Genomic DNA, 25708 nt, shown 5'->3' with positions numbered 1-25708 from the left:
AACTTAAGATCTCTTTCCTCACTGTCTTAAGCAGTTGGGATTTTTTGTTGCACTTGTCTGGTAATGGAGTCAGGGAGATTGCTTTATTTCTTGACTATCAGCAAGATGGTTTGAGAGAAAATGTTTGCGTTGCATATCTTAAGTAATAATGTTTGGTTCAGGGTTGTTTTTTCCATAATTGCTATGTAAACATCTCTCCTGAAATACACGAAGTGTTTGGAAGTAGTGATGGGATATATATAGCGAGCTTAGGGCAGATTTTAAGCATAAGCTAGGGTGTTTCTACACATAAGGTTCAAACATGCTTCTAATGTGAATATAAAGTTTGTGCAGGTTGCATTGTTTCTGTTTCTTTTTGGAATTTCTTCCCACATTACAGCACGCATACATAACAAAAAGTGCAGCCAAGACTCTTCATATGTGATACTAGGAAGTACAGTAAGCTACTGTTAGTGTAGCTAAAGATTAGAGTATCAGTCAATTTATTTACCTCGTTTTGCAAGGCATATTTGGCAGTATAGGCTGTTTCACAATGGCTTTCATTTTTTCCATTGAAAAAACATCTGAAATATTATACTGTGACCGTACTGTGAATGCAGTTCAGGCATGCCTAGGATTTTGTTTGCCTTTAGGCTAGACTGCATTTCATTCACTGTTCGTTCTTTATTTTTTATTTATTTATTTATTTTGTAGTCCCCTCAAATATAATAGCACTGTCCAACTTTTGGGGTATTTTTGAAAATAGAAAACTTTATCGAGCTTCTTACTTTGTACTTTTATTTAATATATTTCTATTCAGTTTCCAGGGCAGTATACATTTTAAGAAATAATAAAATGACAAACCTTCAAACAAATCTGTCCGTGAAACATTTGAATCATTCCAAGAAGCAGAAGAGCTGAAGTTCTATTCTGTGTAAAGGAATAAAAAGAATAAGCTAAACTGTTTTTAAGTAAGATAATAAAAAGATAATAACAGAAAATATAATAGCAACAGATATATGCATTCAAGGATTTCTAACTGAAGAACTTTCTAACTGAGGAATTCTTTAACACAGAAGTAAATTATGGTTTTAAATGGTGTACCAGCATGACCAGTGAATGTAGAGAATTATTTATATTGTACAGTGTCTAGAGAAAGTTGAAACATTTAGAGTGGATATACTGTTGGCATTGAACTAGAGGTCACCTTAGACCAGTGCTTTTCAACCTTTTTACAGCTGGGGACTGAGAAAAATAGGAAAATTATTTCAGGGGCCTCTGAGGCAGAAATAAAAAGCATTATATACATAATATAGTATTTTGTGTATTAGTTTTTAAATATAATACCAAAAAAGATAAAATTATCTAAAATAACCAGAAACCAAGCAGTAAAAATGCTAATAAAAGAATAAAATATTGAATTCAAATGCAATCAAATACAACTGAATTTTTTAGAAAGCAGTATTTAATTCAAATAAGGCTGCTGCAAAATCTGCTGCTGCATCTTTTCAAGAATACTTGATCAAAAATTTGCAATAGCAAAATACAAAATAAATATAAATGCAATACTATAGTCATAGCAAATACAAATTCAAATGCAATATTAATAGCAGAGCAGTACAAAATCAAAAAAGTTAATACAATAATATCCAGAATGTTAAATAATGAAACACAATGACCTCCCCTGCCCTGTCCCGCCCCGCCCACAACTCCCATTCACACCAGCACAGATTGGCTGTTTTGTGGACTGGCAGTTAAAAACCACTGACTTAGGCTACTGTTGTGTCAATAGCAAAGTAGCAGTGTTGGGCACTGCCTAACATCTTTAGTTTTTTACCCAAAAAATCCTGTAAAACATTCTATATAAATGTTAAATCTAAGTGTCAACTACTCAGATTTTACTCAACTACTTTGAATGCATTGGGGCAAAAAATAGCATAAGACACATTTTTAGCTTGTTCACTAAATGCAACTAAAGAAACATGCTAAATTGGTTTCTGTAGGGCAGGAATGTCAGCTTGCAGCCCTCCAGTCAGCTCGAGCTAGTATAGCTAGTGACAGGGGAGGATAGGAACTGTTGACCAAAACACATCTGGAAAGCCAGATGCCCCCTCTCCTTCATTATGGTATTGAAACCTTTTCTAGTTGGAACTATACACATTACCTGATTTGCATTGAGAACTTTCTATCACCCACTCCATATTTTTGTGGGTAACTTAGACTATACATATCAATCCAATTTGCACTGGAAAATTTTCCAACTCAAAATTTCTGGAAAACCCACATCACTGCCCCTACCCTATGCAAGGGTTTCTGTCCCCACCCCCTTCTAGCATTTTCTTGTCCCTTGTAATATGCATGAGAAAGTAAATGAAACACCAGAGATGCAACATTTCTGGCATTTGAAGTTGTCAGGGGGGAAACCCCCCCTCATTTTCCACCTTGAAAAAAAGTGAAACTGAAAGATAGGATACAATTTTTAGGGCTGTTTATGAATCTTTATGTTGTTGAAGCTTGTTTTGTTCACAAACTTACTATATTTTTTAATTCTACAGTAAACATAATAGATGTGTAATTAGCACAGAAATACACTATACTTTGCATTTAATATACCACATATGATTTTTTAAAGGAGCAAAACAAGTTATGCTTAATACAGTTTAGGAACTTAAGTATTCCCTGAAAAATTTGAGTCATCAAGAAGCAGGAAGAGCTATAGTAGAGGAAGACTGGTATGCAGCATCTGTTCCTATTTGTGAGGAAATTGTTGGGGTGCTGAAGGAAAAGCTTATGTGACCTTATTAACTAGGGAATTCTGTCTTACCTAATAGAAATGATAACCAAGCATTAAATAATCTCAGCACCTTTTAAGAATAACACTGTTTTCCTTTCTATATTTGATTCTCCTTAATTAATGTTCACTTTGAAAGGTGGTCTCTAGTAGCCATGCCCTCCTTTGCCTACCCCATAGGCTACTGAGTTTCTTTTAGATGTAGAGGGCAGCAGGAAAGGTTTATAGGTAAGGCAGTATTCCCTAATAAAATTCTATTAGGAATTTTATTTGAAAATGAATGAAACAGAACAACATGCTGGCTATCTTGCTTTATATCACCTGTGGTGATTGTGATGAGATAACACAGGACTGTATAGAACAAAACCAAAATTGTCAGAATGCAAGAGGCAGAATAGTGTCTCTAATATCATGTTTTGAAATTAAGCATAACTTGGCATCTCTGGATATGCCTATCAGTAAAGTCTGTGCAGCAATATATGAACAGCTTGTCCTAAACCCTTTCTGCATCTAAAAACATACTATAATCCAAAATTAGCTAGTTTTTCCCCATTAGATTAAAAAAGTACATATAGGAAACTGAAAAAACAGTTTCTCCCTTGATTTTTCACCAGACTGTCACAAGACAAGCGTGATTCAAACCTGTACCCCTCGAACTCAGTACACTTGACTGTTATGCTGTACTAGTTATCATTTTCAGATGACTGGCATGTCCCACAATATCTAAGGAATTAAGCAATTTTGGACTTCGGTAATTTGATGTTGGAACTTGAAAGTCTGAGTGCTCAGCAAATTTACAATTAAGTGTTTTTGTTCAGTGTTCAGTTCATACCATTTGCCTTTGGCAATTGACTTGAATGTGATCTTTAAATTTGGAGAATGTGTGGTGTTTCAGATAATTAACTATAGCAATTAAAACTCCATAAGGGGTTAAGCAAGCTAATATTGCAATGGCGAGATTATTAAGTTGCTACGTAAGGATAATTGCTACACTCTGTAGATCTTCTAGTTGATAAGAGCTACATGTTTTATGGGAAGAGATGAAACAGTCTGTTACCGATACTGTGTAAGCCACAAAAACATTGTTAACCTTATTTGGTACAGTTACTCTGAGCTGCATGCTAGGTAAGGAGGGCCTGGGAAGATAACTCAGAAGCTCAGGGAATAAAAGTGGATTATTATATTTAAATAACAGCATGTCTAAACTGCAGACAAAGCTGCTAAAATAACCCTATGCCTATTGTTGGACATGAAGTACCTGACAGAATGCATGCTGTCTCTGGAAAACATGCCTGCTTAAGCTTCAGCCAACACTCAGAAGTGGAGGATAGGCAGTGCAAGTCCTTCTCTCAGTACTGTGGTCATTCATGACTTTCTCTGTGTTACCAGCACCCTTGGATACACAGCAGAACACAAGGGAAGGAATCATAGGGGAACGAGAGTCTTATCCATTGGCACTCTTTTTATAGAAACAAAGGCCCATCTAATCTTGTATGCAGCTTCACATAGTCACCAATCAAATGCTTCTGAAAGCACACAAACAATATTTTTTTCTTTTTTCATTTTGACCTATTTGTCATTGATTCTGTGTTAATAGCAAGAACCTTATAGCACTCCACTTGGATTGGGCTTGAGTGTACTCTGCATAATGTTTAGGCTTGAGGCAGAAAAGTCAAATAGTGGAACGTCTGTCCCTCATTATATTGGCATAAACCTCTCTCGAGATGAAAATGTAGGTCAAAGTATATTTTTGTGTGCCTTTCATTCATTCTGATGAAGCTTGTTCAAGAATACTCAGTAGTTTGTGCCTTGTGGGTTATGTCTGTCTCACAGTGCCACCCAAAAACTGCTATTTAAGATGTCTGTCTCACCTGACCAAATAGTAGAGCCTTCAGATTTTGATGAAAGAGTGGTGAAAACTGGGAGCTGGCATTTTTGCCTTATGATCAGAGCTTGAGTTAATGTTTCAGTCATGTGAGTATCTCTAACATCTGCACAGTGCTTAAATTCTCTAAAACTGTTCACATTTCTTAGGCTTTTAATGTTAACAGCCAATTAGTACCTTGAAAGTTTTTACATTATCCCCCCTCAGGGCCACAACCTGCATTCTGTTTATGCAGAGTTGTTGAACAAGTTGGGGATTGACTTCCAGACTTAATTGATTCCTCCACCCTGCAGCTTTGCTGAAGAAAGAGTTCAGAACCTTTGCTGTGTAAACTTTGCTCTCTTAAGATGTCTTCCAGCTCTTTGCTTTCACAATGCAAAGTAGAGATGAATAGGTTAATAACTACCAAAGCTAGTTAACGAAACTGAAATAATAACTAAAGAGGTCATATGGCAGGATTGGGGAAAATAGAGCAATTCAACTTCATAAGCAACCCCTTTCCCTCTACATTTGTGTCAGGTAAGGCATGTGCTACAATAACCCCATATAAAATTATATATCAAGTTGTACAAAGGACTTCAGAGGAATGTTTTTTCATTTCATTTGAGCCACAGCTTAGGAGTGCGTTTTCCAGCAAAGAATTCAGTTGATCTGGTATGGTTGATTTAAGAAAAGTGCTTTTTTCCCCCTTCTAGTAACCTGAGGGAGGATGAAACTTAATACACAGCAGCCATACTGGCCTAGATTTGAACTCCTGTAAAATTCTGTTCATCTTGAGATTCATTTTGAAATATACATGTGTGTGTGTATATGTTTAAGGAGGGGTGAGGGAGGAATCTAGTGTCTTTGCCAGAGGCTATAGTTTATGGCATTAATAAAATTGAGGACAAGGGGACATTCAACATGGAGGTACACTGGTTGGAGTAATAATAAACTCTGGTCATTTAAATTTTTAAGGCGTTTCTTAACTTTCTACTCTATCAGGGTCATTCCTTCTATAGTAAACATCTTTCTCTGAAAAGACTAGTACTCCAAAGTTCAGAAGATATTGCTTGTGACTCAAATCATATATAGTACAGTACATCAACAGTGGACTTCAAACCACTTCTAACTGGTTCTGTTAACCCAGGGAATGCTGGGAATTGTTTTTGCAGTCCTGCAGGTTGCAATATTTTCTTTTCAACTTTCAGGGAAGCTTATTTCAGTGAATGAACATTGCTCTTGTTCTGGAAAGACTAAACAAAATACAATGTTTACATTCCATTTTAACTTCATGAAAAACATGCTAAATGTTTTAAGTTTAACAGACCTGCAGATTGGGGTGGGTGTGTGTGTGTGTGTGTGCGCGCATCAGAGAGTGCAAGAGAGCACACAAGAATAGCCTGTTCAAGGTATCAGTTATTGACATCTGTAGGCCACTAATACAAATTGAACATTGAGTAGGTTATTGGGTATTGAAATTACAACTCTTCCCAATCTTGTTGTAGCATCTGGACTGAGCTTATACATATAGCGTTCCCAGCGAACATAAACCAACAGGAATGGATAGGAATGGAATGTTATGGGCCATATTCATGCTAGTGTGTATGCTATTTCTGTGTTTTGGTAAACACATGGAAAAGCATGTATCATTCTTCACATGTGCAGTTTATATGGATGCTCTGAGTATGAATATGACTGGTACACCTCTTTCTGAAACAGAAGTGCAGTGCAAAGCAGTATAAGAACTACAATATGTTGATCAGATGTCCCCTTCACAATTACTTCACAATTAGGGACAAAATTTAATTTCATTGTGTTTAGTCTTACTGAGCCAAAGACTTATTTCTTTTATGACATTACATTTGTTGGCCATACACTTAGAAAACAGAAGCCATTTATGTGATTACATTCTGAGCACAATTTAATAAGTTTTCCACTAAGCTGCTGTTTTCAGGTAAGTATGCATATACGGGCAGTTTGTTTGCAAGAAACATTGAAGGCCAAATCTTTCATATCCAGAATGACTTGGACGCTGTAATTAGTGCAGTTCTATTAATGGGATTAGAGCGCAGTCTAGGAAGAATTGTCCTCCACTTCCAGTGAAGATTTCTTCAGTAGACTGGTCTAATTACAGCCTGTTTAGGAGGCTGGTAGCTCTCCCTGTTGCAAGGAGAAAATTATAACCTCCTGTATTAAATGACAAACCAAGATGGGACAGGGTCAAGCATGCTGGCTGGACATCAGGAAAAACTTCCTGACTGCTAAAGCAGTATGGCAATGGAACCAATGATCTAGGGAGGTCGTGATGTTTCCCTCATTAGAGGCATTGAAGAAGCAGTGAGACAGCTATCTGTCTGGGTTGCTTTGACTTGGTGAACTATATTGGATAGGGGGTTGGACTCAGTGGCCTTACAGGCCCCTTCTAACTGTACTATTATATGATTCTATGCCACTGGTTGGTCAAATTATCCAAGCATCTTGTCCAAATTCTCAGGATGCGGCAACAGGAACACATCCAATACAACTGGACCCAATAGAACTCTGGATTCCTGCATTGGTACGAGTTGCATTAACTGTAGAGTAGATGCTGGATATGAAAGAGTTTGCCTTCAAAATATCTTAGAAATTCAGTTAAGCAAGATTTTTACTAAAGAGTTTTGCTTTGAGGCTATGATCAGTTCTTTTCAAGGTCAGGTCATAATAAAACTTTCATCATCTGTCAGGTAACATTGTGGAGGTGAAAAAGAACTCCTTTGACACCCTCAGTACCATAGGGAAAGCTCAGTTGTAAGGTGAATCAACATGCGTTTTTTTTCCAGTTGCACTTTTCTTTCATTCCCCATAGGTTTGAGGCATAGCATTGAACTACTTAGGGTCTCCTGTGGGAGACTTTATATTTGAAAGTAGATTACTGTAATGCACTCTACATGGAGCTGCCCTTGAAGACAGTTCGGCAAGTATAATTGGTACAGAATAGGGCCACTCGGTTGGTGACGGGAACCCCTAGAGCGTCCCACACAACTCCTATACTGAAGGATCTCCACTGGTTACCAATTGTGGGCCAGGCCCAATTCATGGTGCATATAAAGCCCTAAATGGCTTAGGCCCCGGTTATCTTAGGGAGTTCCTGTACCCGTATGTGCCTACCTGGCCTTTGAGATCTACGCAGGGGGCCCTCCTGTGTGAGCCATCCCTTAAGGAGGTGAAAAGGTTGACCGCTAGGAGGAGGGCCTTTTCTGCAGCTGCTCCCCATACTTGGAACGCTCTCCCCAAGGAACTTCACCTGGCACCTTCCTTACTCTCTTTTTGGTGCCAGACAAAGACCTTCCTTTAAAAAAAACATTTTAATAACTAATTGCCATAGACCTCTGTTGGTACGTTTTCCTGTATTTTATTGTTGTTTTGAATATGTAATATGTGATGACTTTTATTATGTTTTGTGTTTTTTATCTCGTGTTGTGAGCCGCCCAGAGGTGCTGTGGCACAATTGGGAGGCATACAAATGCTATCAATAAATAAAGTGAGGTTAATTTCCTGGGTCAACTTCATGTTGCGTGAAATGATCAAGACTTTAAAAAGAGCATCGGTCAATAGGGCAGGCAGCACATCAGCAGAATCCCTAACGTATTCTGAATGCCCAGCACCAAATACAAACATTCCAAATTGGCATTCATTTGATAACGGTCCTGTACTGCCCATCAGCTAAAGTTCTCTGGGCAATTGAGCATGATAAAACATAATGTTAAAGGTTCTGTAACATTCAGAAATGTAAAACAGTTTAAAATAAAGTGAAATAAGTAACATTAAAATTGTCAGGACCTGATATAAAGCTAAGATATCCTGTAAGAACTGTTAAATGCCTAGGATGTTTAGATGAGATTTTCTGTTCCCAGCTGTCAATCTGCCCACCACATTTTTCACAAGCTGTAGCTTCTGAACTGTCTTCATGGCCAGCCCCATGTGAAGCACATTGCAGTAATCTAACTTGGAGGTTACCACAACATACATTGATTATCCTTGTCTAGATATGGGTGTAGGCAAAACTGGTGGAAAACACTTCATGCCACTGGAACCAGCTGAGCCTCAATGACTACTCCACGAGAACCCCAAGAATGTTTTTCAGAGAATTCATCCTCATCCAGAAAAGGCTGCACACTTCCCATCCACAAGCAACATCTCAATTAGCCCTCGTCCATTCCTTTGTCACACAGGCAATGGTCTAGCACAGGGGTCGGCAACCCCCGGCTCCGGAGCCACACGTGGCTCTTGAAACCCTCTGCTGCGGCTCCGTCGCTGCTGATCTGCTAGAAGCTCCACTCAGGAACACAGCACTAACAAATCAGCTGGTTAAGTAAATCGCTACATTCCTCTGCTAAACAAGTTTCCTGCAGGCTCTCATGTTACACTAAAGGAAACACTGCTGAAAGGATTCTCTTTGTCCCAATGTAATCTCCTTCATCTGAATGTTAAAAGCTGCGCTTGGAACATGTCACAATTCACAGCACTTGACTGTTTATCTGCTAATCAGTCACTAAACTCACTAAACACACCTATATCTCCCGCTGATTTACGGAGCCCCCCCACCCCCTTGGTAGGCCAACCATGGATAAATCGAAGAAAAGTTTCTGAAGAAAACCAAACGTTTAATGATATGTGGGTAGATTCATTTGCTTTTACTGCTGACAAACTTATGGGGTTTGCTGTTTAATGCATGCATCCCTTTAGCACTGCCTTTGACTCTGCAGGAAGCTGTTCTCCTATTCAAAATATATGAAAGGAATCCTACTAGTTTATAATGTAAGATTAAAAATAACAGTTTTTAGTGACTGAACAAGAGCTGCAGCTAAATCATAATGAAGATATACATAGCATTAAGGTAAAAAATGATATATGCAGTATTATCTTCATTTTAGATGTCAAAAGGGTTTTGCGGCTCCTGGTGTTTTCAAATGGCTGTTTGAGTGTTAAAGGTTGCTGACCCCTGGTCTAGTACATCCATAGGTGAAATGCAAGCCTGGAGAAGTATAACATATTCCTAAAGTGACCTCTCTCAAGCATGTGCTGATGTAATACTCAAGGCGAAATTGGCAGAGCAATCTAAGAGATCACAAACATAGCTGTCTTTACTTATTTGTTAGATGTATATGCAGCCTGATTAGCCATAGGCTCTATGGGCAGTTTACATCTTTATTATACAAAAAACATGCTGCTCAGTGATATGTAGTTCTATAAAAATCAATAAAAATTGTACCAGTCATAAGGGTGTTTATTGCCTGCTTTCCCTTTTTACCATCCACTTTTTCAGTGATAGTCTATTAAGTGAAAAACTGCCTATCGAACACTGAGAGTTACTGCAGGGATGCCTCTTGCTCTTGTGTGGAGAAGCTGTGCCCTCCAAGATGCTGTTGAACTATAACTCTCATTGTTCACTATTGATGATGTGGGCTGGTGCTGATGATAGTTGCATTCTACCATGTGGAGCATCATATGTTTTCCATCCTTGCCCTGAAGGATATCTGGAGGACCCCCTCTCCTTTATGTATTTCCCTGTCAATTGGATCTTTATTTGGAGGCTTTCTTATGCTGAAAATGATCCACAAAGCATGGGTATTGCTAGTTTTGTCCTTAAAAGATTTTAGGCATAGGTCTGTAGATATTGGGGTGTATCAGTGTTTTACAGAAGAGTTTCTGGCTGGGGCGGTGGGGGGGGAATGAACAAAGTAATTAAAAGTTAAAATATGCTTAACGAACTTCCAGTTTAACATGTTTAAAAGCATGCATCTTATACCTTTAGTTATGCATAGGATTCTGTGTGATCGGTTCTTCACAGTTGTGAGAAAGAACTTACTTGTGAGTAAATCCCATTTAACTCCAGTAGGACTGACTTCAAAACAAATGCATGGATTCACTCTGTTTTTCTCCCAACAACACAGAGTTTAGGATTTGCCTGTCACAATAAACAAGCCTGGATTGGAGCACCCTGTGTTTATCACCGTGGGAACAGATGGGCACATGGAATCCTGATCAACACACATGCTTGTGCCTTCTTGTCTTCTCAAGAACCCATGGTTACATTGGCTTAGAGTAGGAGGGAGGTGATCTTTTTTTTTCCTCTCTGGGCAGTGACAGCCTGAAGGAGGGAATACTAAGGCACTAGAATTCCCTGATTCAGCCTTTACTATAGGAATTACTTGAGTATTGTGGTTGCCTCAAACTTGCCTTAAACTTCCAGTCCTCCCTGGGCTGATTTTCAAGAGACAAAAGGAGTTAATAAGCCATGGTGTCTGCTTAGTCCCTGCTCAACCACTTTGTGCCCAATTTACGTAATTGATGGCTTCACACATTGTCTGGACCCAATGAAGATGGCTTGTTGTGAACAAGGTACCTTCTCCAGGTTTGTATGACAAGCTGTGATGGAGAGCTTGAATGGACTGTGTTTATAATGTAAACCAGGTGCTTGTATGTTTTTCTTCTGATCCAGGAGCTGGTGTCTTTGAGTTTGTTTTTTCCTTCTGGGCCAAGATGACTTGTGCAGCTTACCTTATTGTCTCTCACCTTGTTTTCTTGGTTTGTTCCCTCAGTGTAACCCATTGCTGTGAGCTGATATTACCTGGCTATTGTACCCTGTCATAGTTCTATTTCTGTTTCTGCTTAACTCTGCAGCAGCATTTATGTTCTTGTGTGCAGCAAGTGTAAATACATTGGGATCTAGATCATGGAAGGTAGAATTGGATTTAAGATTCCATGCCTGAACCAGCAGCAGTTGAATGTACCGTAAGCTTCAAGGCTTTCTGACTGCGAGCCTACATCTTGGAATGCAAAAACAAAGCAAAAATGTAGCAGCACCTGCAGTTTAAATCCTTGGTACTCCAAATATTTTTCAGAAAAAGCTTGTCTGCTGCCATGGTTCTGTATATGGGAAAATTTATTTTCTGTCTTTCCATTAAAAAAGTCATAAATATCCCACATTAATCATTAGTATTTGGAAGGGGAGGAGAACCTGTTAATGCCTAACTAGTTGGAATAGTGCCACAAAATTAGATAAGTTTCTTCAGTTTGCCCTGGTGAACCCTCGTTTAATAGGCTAATGATTTCCAAACTATTTTAAAAGTGATGCCTTTCCGGTTCCAGATAGTAAATATTTGAACTGCAGTTTCTTATTCTTTGCTTTCAAATGCTCACAAATTTAGATGTAGGTATGTGTGTACACTTATCATTATGCCAATGAAATTTCAGGCTAGAATTGCTCCATTGTATATTGTATTCTGTTGAAAAGTGTGGTAGGATTAGTCACTAGTGATGAACTGTATTTGGAAAACTGACTTGCAGTTTATTTACTGTAGCATCAGTAATGGCAGTTGTTCATTCCTTTAATTGTAGTGTCTTGTGTTTGAACTTCATATTGACAATTCTGAAAATAGAGAAGAACAAATGTACAAACATTGTAACCCAAACGAGAGCATACGTTTTTGTGTGAGGAACTGTAGAAAGATTGGTCAACAATAAAGCATTGTCCAGAGAGTCAATTAAGCGTGTAGGTTTAGCGAGCTTGGGAACAAGCCCTAGCATGTGACTTTATAAATAACAATTTCACAACAAACCTAGGCTTGGTAAGTGGGCCATAAATCTGGGCAGTGAGCCTGCTGAGCATTTTAATGCCAGCCCTGCCATTGCAATATTTTGAATTGAATGCTGGTGAGAAAATTAAATAGTTGGAGTTAAGCTGAACACCATTCAGTTGTTTAAACTAATTTCTTTGTCATCTGTTCCATGAATGTAGTTTATCTTGCTTGCTTGTTTCCATCAAAAGAAATGGGGTCATTAGGTTAAAAACAAAAACCTGTAATATAAGGAACTGGCCTAGCCAGGAAAAAGAGCACTGGTTGAGTGTAACAGGTGGCATATCTCCTGTGACAGAGAAATGCAACTTTGACTATAGAAGGGATTATGTGACCTAATCTTCCTCAGAATCTCCTATTCCAAGCAAAAGGAGAGATGTTTTTCCACCTTTTGAAGATCTCCCTGTGCAGAAGGGCAGATAATGATTTGCAGAAATGCTCTTGTTACTTTTCTTCATGCATGTACTTCTTCCCTGCTTTTTCTATTAATCAATTAGAAATTGGGGAATTTGAATCCTGCAATGGCATAGAGGTAGGAGCTTGCCAATGTTCAGTTATTTGGGAAGGAAAAGAATACCATTCTAAATCCATAATGTATAACACTAATCAGATAAATTAACTGCACAAACTTGTGTATAGCTATAATTATGTCCTATTGCACACTTAATGCTATGATTATAGCAGTGGCAATACCTTCTGGCAGCATCTAGCTGTTTTTATTTTTCATTCTGCACAGATATGAGAATGGTTGTAGCTTTTTGGTTAGAAAACTGTCTATAGGCAGTCCTGAACTAGATGGTGGTTAAAAACTAGACAAGGGAGAAATAAAGGAAAGACTGGTCAAGATATTACACAACTTCTGGATTTAAGTCTCAATTTTTTATGAACCAAGTCTGAAACATGGAGAGTTTTTATTGGTCCTCTAGGAACCAAAGGATTCAAGTGGTGGCCAGAACTAAGAGTGTTTTTCTTATTCCATCTGCCCCACCCCACAAGATAGCAGGATACTCGACCCCCTTCCCCTGTCCCAGAACCTATCTGCATAAGCTGTGTCTCTCCTGCACAGGGCATGCAAAGAAGGATATTCCTACGTGTTCTGTCTAGTGACAGAAGTGGGCTCTGAACAGCCAGCCAAACGGCTATTTGGCAGGGTGACAAATACCCGATTCTTCTGGGAAATGGGGATGCAGGGATGACTCTCCTTACACATCAATGTCCCAGCCTAATGTATCTGCTTGTGTTGCAAAAGAGGGTGCACAAAAGAAGTTACTCATTAAATTCTTTGTTCACAGCATACTGAGGAAAATGTATGCCTCCTCCCAGCAGTCATAAACAGGAATACTATGATGGAAGGGGTTAATCTCCCCTCTCCCTACCCCAGCAAAGTGATTTGGATCAAAAAATTGAGGTTAGGGACATAGGAAGTTGCATTGGTCCATCTAGCCCAGTATTACCAGACTTGACTGGCAGTGGCTCTCCAGGATTTCAAGTAAGAATGTTTCCTCTCCTACTAAAAAGAGGCTAGAGGTCAAACCTGCAGCCTTCTAAATACAAAGCACTGCTCTGTTACTAAACTGCAGCCCCTTCTACTCCTAGTGATCTGGGTCAGGAAGTTAAAGGTAAGTGTGGGTGTGTAGTATGTATTAGGGTGAGTGCACAGGTGTGGACCTCAGCCTATGTCACAAGCTGTCCACCCATGCTGGAGAGCAAAGATTTGATGACAATGGCTTGCATAGTTTGGTTTACACAAACTCTTCCTAAATAGTAATTGCCTAATTACTTGGATAGGTACAGCTTGCCATGTTGTCTGAAGTCAAGTGGCTTAGCCAATCATAGCTCCTTGTTTCCCCCTCAGACCAGCCATGTTGCCCAGGTTCTGATGAGATAAGTGGCATGCAGGTGGGTAATTTGGCAACTGGCACTCCCCATGGCTTATTTAACCTGCAGTGATCATTCACACTGGTTCATTGGTTTGTTCCATGGAAATCTCAGGTCAGCAACTGCAAAAGGTGGCTTCATGTAGCCAGCCGTGAATACTGTTTAATGACTTCAGCAGAAACAGAAGAGAACTGCTCATGTGGCTGTTAGGTCACTTACCACCCCTCAGATTGGTATTGTTGCATTTTCTTGTTTTTTATTTCTTCTGGGAATAATGAAAGGTGAAGTAAATGCAAACAGCCTTGGTCTTTTGGAACATTTTTTCCTACATGAATCTCCTGCTTTTTGGAATAAGATGGTAAAGGCTTACTTCAGGTCCTATTTTATTGTCATCTGGTAGCAGAGCTGTTCTGGGGCATTGCAACTTGGTGGTAGATCTTTATTCTGATCTAAATTCTGCCTTGCATGTTCTTCAGGATTTTTAAATGAATTGGTGGAAAGGTGGCATTGGACCAGCATGGTTTAACAATCCTATCAGATGTGGTTGAAGGGTTCAGGATCTTCTCCATCCTCCCTTTTCTTTTCTTGCAATTGGCCATTGTTGGCAGGTGTTGATTGGAGCGCAAGAGGGTGCAGATGCCTAGTATCTCATAGTTTGAAAATCATGGCTTTTTCAAGCAACACTGAAATGAAAGAACAGATCCAGGGACAGAGGGAGGATTCAGGTCCTGACTAGTGCCAGATTTCCATATGCACCAAGTGGGATGCAGCCCAGGCATCATAATCCTGGGGGGTCTCAGTCCTGCCCCCCCCCAAAAAAAGGATAAAATGGCCATTAATTTTATTTGTAACAATAAAAATCAAGGCCATACCTAGGCAAAAAATCATTTTGTAGACTAAAAAGCATAAAGATAGATTTATAGTCAACCATGTCCCAAGATCAGTTTGTGTGCTCTGAACATTCTCTGCATAGAAAATGATAAACTGCAACTTACTGATTTTGATTATATAATTCATGTTTGCATTCAAAAAAGCTTTAAAGAAACTGTTCTTTGTATATAGTGTATGTTGTAACATATCTTTGATTTCCCCTATGGATATTATGTGGGAATGTCTTCATTAATTCTATAATCTTGTAAGCTTATTAAAGGTTACAAATGTATAAGCAATCATTATCAGTGCTAAGATTTCAGCAATTTCTACTTTCATTGAGTAGATAAAGAAGAGAACAAGGTTTTGTTTCTCATGATCATATGCTATCAAGTTTGAGCTTCTCAAGCTCTCCTAGCCCAGGGCCTCCAGTTGTTTTAATCCAAGACTGGTCCTGACCATGTTCTGATCTTTCAAAGATGACTGGGAGGACTGTTTGAATTATGCAGATGTGTTACTCCAGGAATCATATTGGCACTACTTAATTCAACTTCTTGCTTCCCTCTTCTGTCCCATCTCCAATATCCCGAAATAATGGTGGTCACATGGTACTGTTAAGATTACTAAAATTTAAGTAATTCTCAGTCTGCCAATGCAGGGAAACGTCTTAGGAATCTTTTATGAGCTTCCCTGAGCTTACCAGAGTAGGGTGTAAGTGAAATGGTGATGATAAAAATGCATTGATACCCTGCTTGCTTTAAAAGTCCTTATAATCAGGTCTGCCCAGTTCCTGGGGATGCTCAGGTTGTGGTGAGGTTTTCCCATTTTGGGCAAATGGAGGTTTTTTTAATGTCAACAGCTAAAGGTCATAGTTGTTGCCTATTATGGTATTCTGCCACTAGGAAAGAACAGCAGTAAGAGTTTTCAGCTACTTTGATTTGTTCTTTTCCATTTCCAACAAGGATATTGTAGACATAGAATATCCATTTTGCTTTTTTGGACTTAAAGTCATAGCCTAGCAATGATGGCTGGTTTTCTGGGTATTGTTGGGTTCTTATACTAGTTCTGCATGTTTTTGGCAATCCGTTCTATGTTCCACTGTGAAGTATGTAAGGCAGAAAAAGAACAATAACTGCAAACCACAGTCTCTTTTTTATGTGCTCTATCACTTGCATGTGGGGGGATATCATGTGCCTGCACAAAACAGTCAATGAGAACATTCTAGCATTAAACTGAGCTTCAGGCAAGATGACCTCCCCTGCTTCACAATCTCCTTTGTCCACTATCTAGGTTTAGTTTCTTTTGTTTCATTTCTAAGAGTGACAGCAGTTGGAAATCTTAATGACTGATATCCTTTAAAAAGAAAATCTCTCTTGCTTAGTGATACTGAACAGAGTTCCTCTTTTATTTTTATCTTTTTCCGCTTTTTCCTTTCCTCTCTGTTTTTGATTTGTGCCTCTTGAAGCTATTAGAAGATCACCCTCCATATGAGGATCTTCTATTCTACTTTCCTACTCAGATCTTCTGAAGCATAACTGTAACCCAACTGAGTGAGGGGCTGTGGAAATTCTCCCCTGCCCAGAGAACTACCGGCGACACTTGCAAGCACTTAGCTCCCCAAAGGAACAGCATTGTCCACCCTATATTGGATGGCTGGCATGTCAACTGCTATTTAAATCCAGAAAGGCTTGCAATTACTGTGCTTGGAACCTTTTGGCCCTTCCTGGGTCAAGACTGGTTTGCATGAATGGATCTCTGTGATGCCTACTTCCACATCACTGTGTACCTTGTCTCATCCCTTTTTCTCAGAATCTCTATGAACAATGAACTCTTCCAATTCAAGGTTCTCCCTTTTGAAGTGCTGAGAGATTTTACAAAGCACATGACAGCTACATATCACCCCATTTAATATGTAGCTGCTATGCACTTTGTATAAAAACTCTACATACCAACCCATTTCTAAGCACTGTTTATCAACCAGTTTGAACTTCTTGCTGTTGCCAAACCTCTGTGGTCATTTATATCTGTTGCCTTGGGGCAAACCATCCAAACTCTGACAGACAACACCACTCTTGTCTTCTGCATATATAAACAAAGTTGGACAAAATGCCTTCCTCTTCTAAGTCTTTCCCTTAGCTTTTGGAGCCCATGTTAATCACTGCATTACTCCACTTACCATGTACTTGGTGGAAGTTCCCAACAGCCTTGGCAGCTTATTCAAGAAGTTGGGAACCTTTTATGCTATGTGGGGACTCTTTGCCCAAAGTCACACAAATCTTTCAACATGTGAAGTATTTGCACAGTTAATCTATTCACCAATGCTTTAACTACAAAATACCCTCCTCCTCCAGGGAACCAGGGCATAGCCAAGATTTTGCGGGGTTGTCTTCTCCCACCCAGGGGTTACTCTAACTTATACTTATGTATTTTGCTCACAATTTTCATGGGTAACAGTGGAGCTTAATACATCCTAATAACTCCATGGTGTCCTAGGCAAATGTAATTTTCAGCAAGCTTACTTTTATTCAGCTATACTTCCTTCATCTTCCTCTCCTTCCAGGCTCCTTCCAGTGAACAATGGGAGGGCCGCACACATGGACCTAATGTCACTACATCCCATGGCACAGAATATAACTGACACTATGGATTATCTAACCAAGTTTTAGAATTTCTGACAGCTTCACACAAGCCTCTTACTTGGGCCTCAAACGCTGGCAAGGAAAAGATTTTTCAGACCACCTTAGCACCAACTCAACAAGACCCAGATACCCTGTGATTTACCAAGAATCTTGGAATTCCTTCTTTCCTTGAAAGCCAAAGATTTATTCTTTTCATGGCTCAGAGTCTTCTAGCAGTAATCTCAGCTAATCATACCATTCAGAGATTCTCTGTCTTCTCATACCCTCAGATCAAGTGGGTTATTAAAGTCTTGCTAACCCCAGTCTGCCAGCTTCTCTGAGCTTGGAACCTTTTGGTAGTATTAATTTAACTGATGGCTGTGCCCTTTGAACCTTTGCATATGGCAGACCTTAAGCTCCTCACCATGAAAGTGGTCTTGTTGCCATTACATCACCATTCAGGGTCATTAAATTATGTGCTTTATGTCACATTCAACAAAAGAGCAACAGAAAAGGAAAAATGAGACCTGTTCCAGAAGATCCAAGAAATCAAATATATTCTCATCCCCAATCAGGAGAAGCAAAAGAATGCAACAATCATAGGACAATTTGATTAATCTCCACTGAAAGCAAAGTTATGCTAGAAGTGAAGTAAAAAAAGAACAGTATTCTAAATGGAGTGAGAAATGCCGGTCATCTAAACTGGATTCTGAAAGAGAAGAGGCACTAGAGATTGTATTGCAAATATATGTTAGCTACTGGAGCACCCTAGAGAATTTCAGGAAAAGATTAGTCTATGCTTTGTAGACTATAGCAAAGCCTTTGACTGTGTGGTTCATGAGAAGCTATGAATGGTCCTAAAAGAAATGGGTGTGCCTCAGCACTTGATTATTCTGATGTCAATGATACAAGTTACGTACAAAAAGCAGCAAGACAGAATATAAAGAAAAAGAATGGTTTCCCATAGGCAAAGGTGTCAGACTAGGTGTACTTCATCCCCCTGTCTGTTCAATATATGCAGGGATGTCTCATAAGGAAAGCTGAATTAGAATCGGAGGAAGGAGTGAAAATTGGCAGAAGAAGCATCACTAATTTAAGGTATGCAGATGATACCATACTAGTGGCAATAAGCAACAGTCACTTAAAACAATTCGTGATGAAAGGGAAGGAAGAAAGTGCAGAAGCAGGGCTGCTGCTGAATATCAAGAATACTGCTGCTGTGCCCGTGTGCCAACTTGATTAATTGTTTGGATATGTAGTTGTTGTTGTCATTGTATTGACCTGCTGTTTTATTGTGCTAGGGTTTTTTCTGTTCCTTTGTTTATGTACCTGTTAAGCCTTTATAACTTTGTAAACTGCCCAGAGATCTATTTGGCTATTGGGTGGTATAGAAATGAAATAAATCAAGAAAACAAACCATGCCCACAGAAGAATTAGAGCTTAAGTGTTAATGATGAAGAAATTGAAACTGTGAAAGATTTCACATACCTCAGTTCAGTCGCCAGTTCGAAGGAAGTCTGCAACTTGGAAGGGCAGCAATGAAGGAACTAGAAAAGATCAAGTATAAGGATGTTTTACTGGAGACCAAGATCAAGAGCATGCAAACTGTTGTATTCCCAATCATAATGTATGGGTTGTGAAGAAGTTGTAGACAGTAAAGAAAGATGACAAGAACAAAATGGATGCATTTGAAACGTGCTGCAGTAGAGCTTTGCAAATACCTGGACCAACCGAAAGACAAAGAAGTGGGCCCTACTTCAAATCAAGCTGAAGCTTTTCCAAGAAGGAAAAATGACAAAACTGAGGCTGTCATGCTTTGGATATATCATGACTCACTGCAGAAGATGAAAGGGATGACCAAAAGTGAGATGGATTGAATCTATAAAGGAAGCCACAGCTCTGAACTTGGAAGAGCTGAACAGAGCTGCCATGGACAGGACGTTTTAGAGAGCTTTCATTTATAAGGCTTCCATAAACATAGAAACAGAGAGAGTCAGAAGCAGCCTCCTGGGCCATCCAGTCTGACTCCCAGCTCCCTAATTCAGAGATGACTTGCTGGCACATGACATACACATCACAATCAACCCCTTCTCATATTTTGTAATGGCAGGGTAGTTTTACACTCAGACTGCACCTTCCTTCTGAAGCTTGTCTCTCAATTTCCCTTTAGATAATCCCTTTCTAATCATCCTTCCGCTGCCTGCCTCCTTGAGATAAGTGAAGCATCATTCTTTAGAGGGCACTCTTCTATATCTTTCGAACATCATCCTTTTGAAGGTACACTTATCTCTTTTTCTGCCACTCTAGTTGAGGGAAATGTCAACTGGTGTCTTCACAACATCTTGCAGAATCTGTTGTCTCAGCCATGTGCTATCAATTAGCTTGCCTCCCAGTCCCTTTTCAAGAGCCATAGCTTCCTTTTCCACCTTTCTCAGAGAGATGTCACTTCTACAACATTGTGGAATGATAATATGGACTCAGCCACCCACATTCTCTATACACTACTGTTTTGATAGTAATGTCTGGGCTTGTGCAGCTTTTAACAGAGCGAGCCTTTCTTCATCCACAGAGACCACAGGCTGCTTACCTGTAGTTGTGGTTCTTCAAAAAGTCATCTATGAGCTGGCAATCTTACCTTCCACCCCACTTTGAAGCCTCACATTTTTTATTTCTTCCAGTACACCTGACTTGAATCCAAGAGGCAAGCAGAAACCATGCATAGAGCATGCTCTAAGGAGCTGGGCCTGAAGCTCCGTTCAACCCTAGAATGTTCGTTATGACTGTTCTGTGCATGCACATTATTTTCCACATGTGTGTAAGTTCACAAACGACCACTCAAATGCCATAGTTACAGGTAAGTTTGGACACTCTGGCTGTAACTTAAAAATGGTGGTAAGTTTGAGACTGTTCTTGCAATAAGCTTTCTTCACAATGTATCCATTCTCTGCCTTCCTGGTATTTCAGACCTACTATCTATCCTTGTTTCATGTGTGCTGAGCTAAAGCTATCCATGTTATCTCGCCAGTCATGAAACAGCTTACTTCCCAGTATTTACTTTTTTCTCTGAAGAGAAATTTGTTATGAAAAGTGCAACACAAGACAAAAGCTGTTTAAGGGGGCAGACATAGGCCTCTGAAGAGCAGAAGCTGTTTTTGTAAACAACATAAATCAGCTAGTCCAAGATATTTAATTTGGTTTTGAATGATCTTGGAGAAATTGTTGTTTTCCACAAACGTTTATTAGTTTCATCAGCTGCTCTGACTTTTAGCTATTTTTTTCCAAAACTTATTGTGATGAAGGGTAGTATCTGAGGCACTTTTTCCAGTTAGTCATTGTGTATTTGAAATGAGAGAGGGAGAGGATTCCTTCCTACTTTAATGGTATTTATTAAAAAGGAACAGGGAAAGTCATGTAGACCGCTTGCTGCTCCCTTTGTGATAAAGACTGAAAGCAGCTAATGCCAAGTAACTTGTCAGTGGGTTCATCAGCAAGGTTTCTATCACAGCCTCAACTAAGGAATATCAGGAAGTAACCACTCAGTGCATGAGCTGTGCTCCAGTGTTATGTGTTAAGTCATCAGCAAAGTCATTATGGCGAAGTTAAGCTTAAACAATGGGAAGTTTTTACCAGAATAAAAAATGACAGTTTGGCACTGTCTGTTGGCTAATAAATGAGTGTTGCAAAGAGTGCAGTAATGCCTCTACCTAGTGGCCCAGTAGTGGTTTGTTTTTTTAATTATTTAGCTGTTATATTTTTTACCCACTTTTTTTTAAACAAGGAACCTGAGGTGACAGACATTATCCTTCTCCTCGTTAGCCTTACAACAACCATGTAAAGTAGGTTAGACTAAGAAACTGTGACTGGGCCAAGTCATTAAGGAGGGACTAAAACATGGATTTCCAAAGTCCCAGTCCAGCACTATCGCTATTATGTTATACTGGCTGTCAGTATATTTATTTTACTTCTGTTATTTATACTTTATCTGTTCATTATATCTGCCCTGAATTGCAGAAGCAGTTGCGTTTTAACACAGCAAACTCCACTGTAGCACATTTGCATGAATAAATATGTTTGTCCGCAAACTGGTATGATCATCTTGAAGTACAGGGGCAAGGGGATTAAGGTACACTGTGCTGTCTTATTCACCATTCTTTTGAGGTTTACCAAACTATGTTGGCTCCATTGGCTATGTAAAAAACTAGTGTGTGTCTGGATATCTTGGCACAGCCTTCAGGAGGCTTGCCTGTGATGTCGTTCTTCTTTGGAAGATGGTGTTGCATCAGATGTTACAACTGCTTTTTAAAGTGATGGGAACTCTAATCCCCTCTGCTGTTAGTGTTCCTGGAATTTTGAGTAAGCAGATTGACAAACGGGAAATGAGGAAACTAGTAACACTGGTGCTATTATCTTCTTTCTGTTCTTTATTGTTTAAAAGAAAGCAACTTTTTATGCATCAGTTAGCTTCACTTTCTGGTTGCAGATTCAGTGTAATTGAACCTCTTTAGAAGAACAAGGTTACTGAACGTCATTTGAACATCAGAAGCAAACTTGAATGTAATTGGCCTTTTTTACAGCATACATAAAGTATTCCACTGCATTTTGACATCTGAATGATAATACCCTATAAAAAGTTAATGCCTCAAATGATCACAAACTAAATGTCTGAGTTAAAACACCTCTTGCATCTGCTCTTCCACAAAATTCTGCTATCAGAAACCGTTCCTTCCTTTTAGGCATGTATCTAAACCAAGGTGAATAAAAAGCAATATTTAAAATAAAAAATTGATTTTTAAATTTAAATCAAATCTTTTAAATAAAAATGCTGTTTGAGAAAAACTCTATCTATAGTTTTCTGTTTAAAATAAGTTATAGTCCAAAGGTTGTTCATCATGAAATAAGGATTAGTTTTTAATTCTGTAGCATGAGGCTGTATATTCACGCAATGTTTGAGTTTTGGTGTAAATTAATTCCATTAATCCATTCACAATGTCATGCTCTTTCAGAGGTGTTTGGTTTTCCAGTTCTCAGAACTGTGAATTGTGTGCCTGCAGAATTGTGTGCCTGCAGAAATCACATGCAGCTTCTTAGCAGCAAAAATGTTGTAAAATACACATACAGAGTTGAGGAGGAAAAACTTAATCCCACTGCAAATCTATGTACACAGAATCAGCTCCTTTTAAGTGTGAAGTTTCAAAAAATTCAATGACTAGAAGAAGATTGTGGGGGGTGGAAGAGATCTGCCCAAGAAGTGAAGTGTGAGGAGGAGGAGGGGCAAGCTGTAAAAATGAAAGTGAAACCTTTTGAGCAGAATGCTCCATGGTTCTTTGGATCTTTTTGTGTACAGCCTGAGGTTATCCTATTATTCTTTCTGTAGAGGAGAAAACATATAATGGCAGTAGGTTGTAAAAGAGACCCAGTTTAGGAACATTTAAATCGGGTTGTCCAATCTTTTGGCTTCTCTGGGCCACATTGGAAGAAGAAAAATTGTCTTGGGCTGCACATTGAATACACAAACACTAATGAAAGCTGATGAGGAAAAAAAAATCTGTGCATAATTTTTGTGATATTCCTTGTTTGGAATGATATGTCGAAATAGTATTAATAATAGCTGTGTTTCACTTGCCAAGTCACATGTAATGTCTGAAGGTGTCAATTTGTCTGCGCTTGGAAGGTAACACACTGGAAGCTGCACACACCATAAAACTGAAGCCATTCATGTGTACAAATGGCATACGTGTGTCTGTCTTACGTGGCATTGCAAGACAATGTTGTCATCTACGCAGTTCACACTCAAGAACTGCACAATCAAGTTACCAAGAAAATTGCAAAATAATCTCGTAATGTTTTAAGTAAGTTTATGATTTTGTGTTGGGCCACATTCATAGCCATCCTGGGCTGCAGGTTGGACACCCCTGATTTAAATGAAGTTCCTCTATGTATTGCTAAGGCAGGCATATGTGCAAATTATGTAGAACACCATGATTTAAATCTAGTCTTACTGACGAGTGATTTAAATCATGATTTAAATCAAATCCACCCTGAGCTAAACAGTTAAATGCTTCTTTCTGCCCTCCATGGTAAGATTTATATAATGAAAAATCCTTTTATGTAACAATGCTAAGTATGCGCCTAGGTGGTTTGGTGGAAACACAAAAGCATGTCAAAGATTGTCAACCCTGCATTCAGAGCTAATGCCATCTCCTGCATCTTTTCCCTCATGTATTCCTGAAGTTTTAGCTAAGTGTCACCTCTGCTTTTGCCCTTAAGCCAAAACAGTTGGAACATTAATAACTCGATGGCATATGGGTATTATATGGCAAAGTCCCTGAAAGGTAATAATCATGGGCCTATGGATTTTTTTGCCAATTTCCAGGAAGATTCTTTTTTGAAGTTGAGCACCAGATCTCTCACTTTTTGAAAATGCTCCTTTGATTTTAAAACAATTCAAGGGGACCTGCTGTTCATGAAACATTACAGCAGCCAAAGGGAAATGCTGAACTAACTGTATAGTTCTTTTGATTCTAGGCCATGATGGCAGTATACCATCTTTGTCACTTGAGGCTCAGGTGGCTCCAGTGGCTAGGAGAACCTTCTGCCTGCTACGGCTGGTGGCCCAGCTTCACCCCTACCTGGACAGGGGATGGCTTGGCTTGAGTAATCTATGTTCTGCTAATCTCTAAATGAGTTCACTGCAGTGCACCTGAGAGGGATCCCCAAGTGTTTGAAGAGTCACTGCTCTTATTATTCTTTGTATTGTTTGGTTTTATTATTTGTTTTTAGTTGTTTTAGGAGTTTTAAACTTTTTTCTGATTTTATGGTATTTGTATTGTATTTTTATCATTTGTTTTTATGGATTTTGTAAATCACCCAGAGAGCTTTGACTGTGGATAGTATAGAAATGAATTTAGTAATAACAATAACAGTTGTTGTTGCTGTTATTTGGGCCATACTTTATAAAGGTTAGTTTTCTGGTGCCTGTTCTTCTGTGGACTTATGTTTAATGCTTATTTTCTGAACACCTAGTGTAAGCATAATCTTCCCTGTGACTGTGTATTGTCTAAAATTTGTATTCTGTTTTGTTTCAGTCACATTGATCAGACAACCACATGGCAGGATCCAAGGAAGGCCCTTCTTTCCCAGATGAATGTTACAGCCCCCACTAGTCCCCCAGTACAACAGAATATCATGAATTCAGCATCTGGTAAGGAGGAATCGGCAAATCTTCAAGGATGTTTCTGCAAGCACTTCGGTATTGAATAGAGTCTGTGTATCACCCAAGTGAAGTCTGCCATTATCCATCACATAGAAGATAGGTTCTATATAGATTCTTCCCTATGATTGCTATATATGGATGTTTTTCCGAACTAGTTAGAACTTTAATTTAAAACAATGTGAATTTCAGTAAAAAGTAAGATACATGTAATTTTAAATAAACTTGTTTGAGATATGTTTGTCTACTTTTAAATACTATATCATAGTTTGTTTCTAGTTTTTATGTTTTATATGTTAGTTAACATTACCCCTTTTCTGATTTCTCACTTGTCCTATTAAACCCTTACTTGTTGCCTTCTGTCAGAGTATAAATCTTGATCATTTCTCCCCATGTGATCTTGTTGGTTGTTACGTACACAGTGATTTTCCTGATAGGAACTTTTCCTGAGAAATACATCTTTTGAAAACATTAGCATTTGTTTTCTTCAAGCCACTTCTGGCAGGTGGCTCAAACAGTGTAGGGACAGTCAATCTCTCAAAAGAGCAAACATGCCACCTAAATCTACAATACATTATACAATATATTATTGTCTGTTCCCTTAAGTAATGAAGTCTATGGTTCCCTGAGAAACGTTGGGGTTAATACTAGACATGGCTAATTTCCAAATCCAAAACTAGCCATGGTTAGTTTTAAAATTGGTGCAACTCAAATGTTTAAAAGTAGAAGGATGGGACTCTGCATGGTAAGTGATGGTATGACAGTGCAATGTGATCCCCTTTATTTAAAACTGATTGACTTGTTCTGCCTAGGGATCACTGTCTAGTCATCTTGCCCTGTTATTTTATTTATTAGATTTATATCCTGACTTTTTCT

General features: G+C 38.9%; 1 protein-coding gene across 8 annotated transcripts in view; it reads left to right on the top strand.

Moving 5' to 3' along the window:
* The window catches only part of YAP1 (Yes1 associated transcriptional regulator), a 108083-nt gene that overhangs the window by 33865 nt on the left and 48510 nt on the right, over window positions 1-25708 (top strand). For all 8 annotated transcript variants that reach the window (XM_044441535.1, XM_044441533.1, XM_044441531.1 and 5 more), the window contains exon 3: window positions 24708-24823. In XM_044441535.1, the coding sequence (XP_044297470.1) occupies window positions 24708-24823 (116 nt within the window). The remainder of the gene's footprint in view (window positions 1-24707; window positions 24824-25708) is intronic.

Source organism: Varanus komodoensis, unplaced genomic scaffold (assembly GCF_004798865.1).
Source record: "Varanus komodoensis strain SLA01 unplaced genomic scaffold, ASM479886v1 scaffold4, whole genome shotgun sequence".
Taxonomy (NCBI): Eukaryota; Metazoa; Chordata; class Lepidosauria; order Squamata; family Varanidae; genus Varanus; species Varanus komodoensis.
Note: the sequence above shows the minus strand (reverse complement) of the source record. Positions and strands in the feature narration are given on the sequence as shown.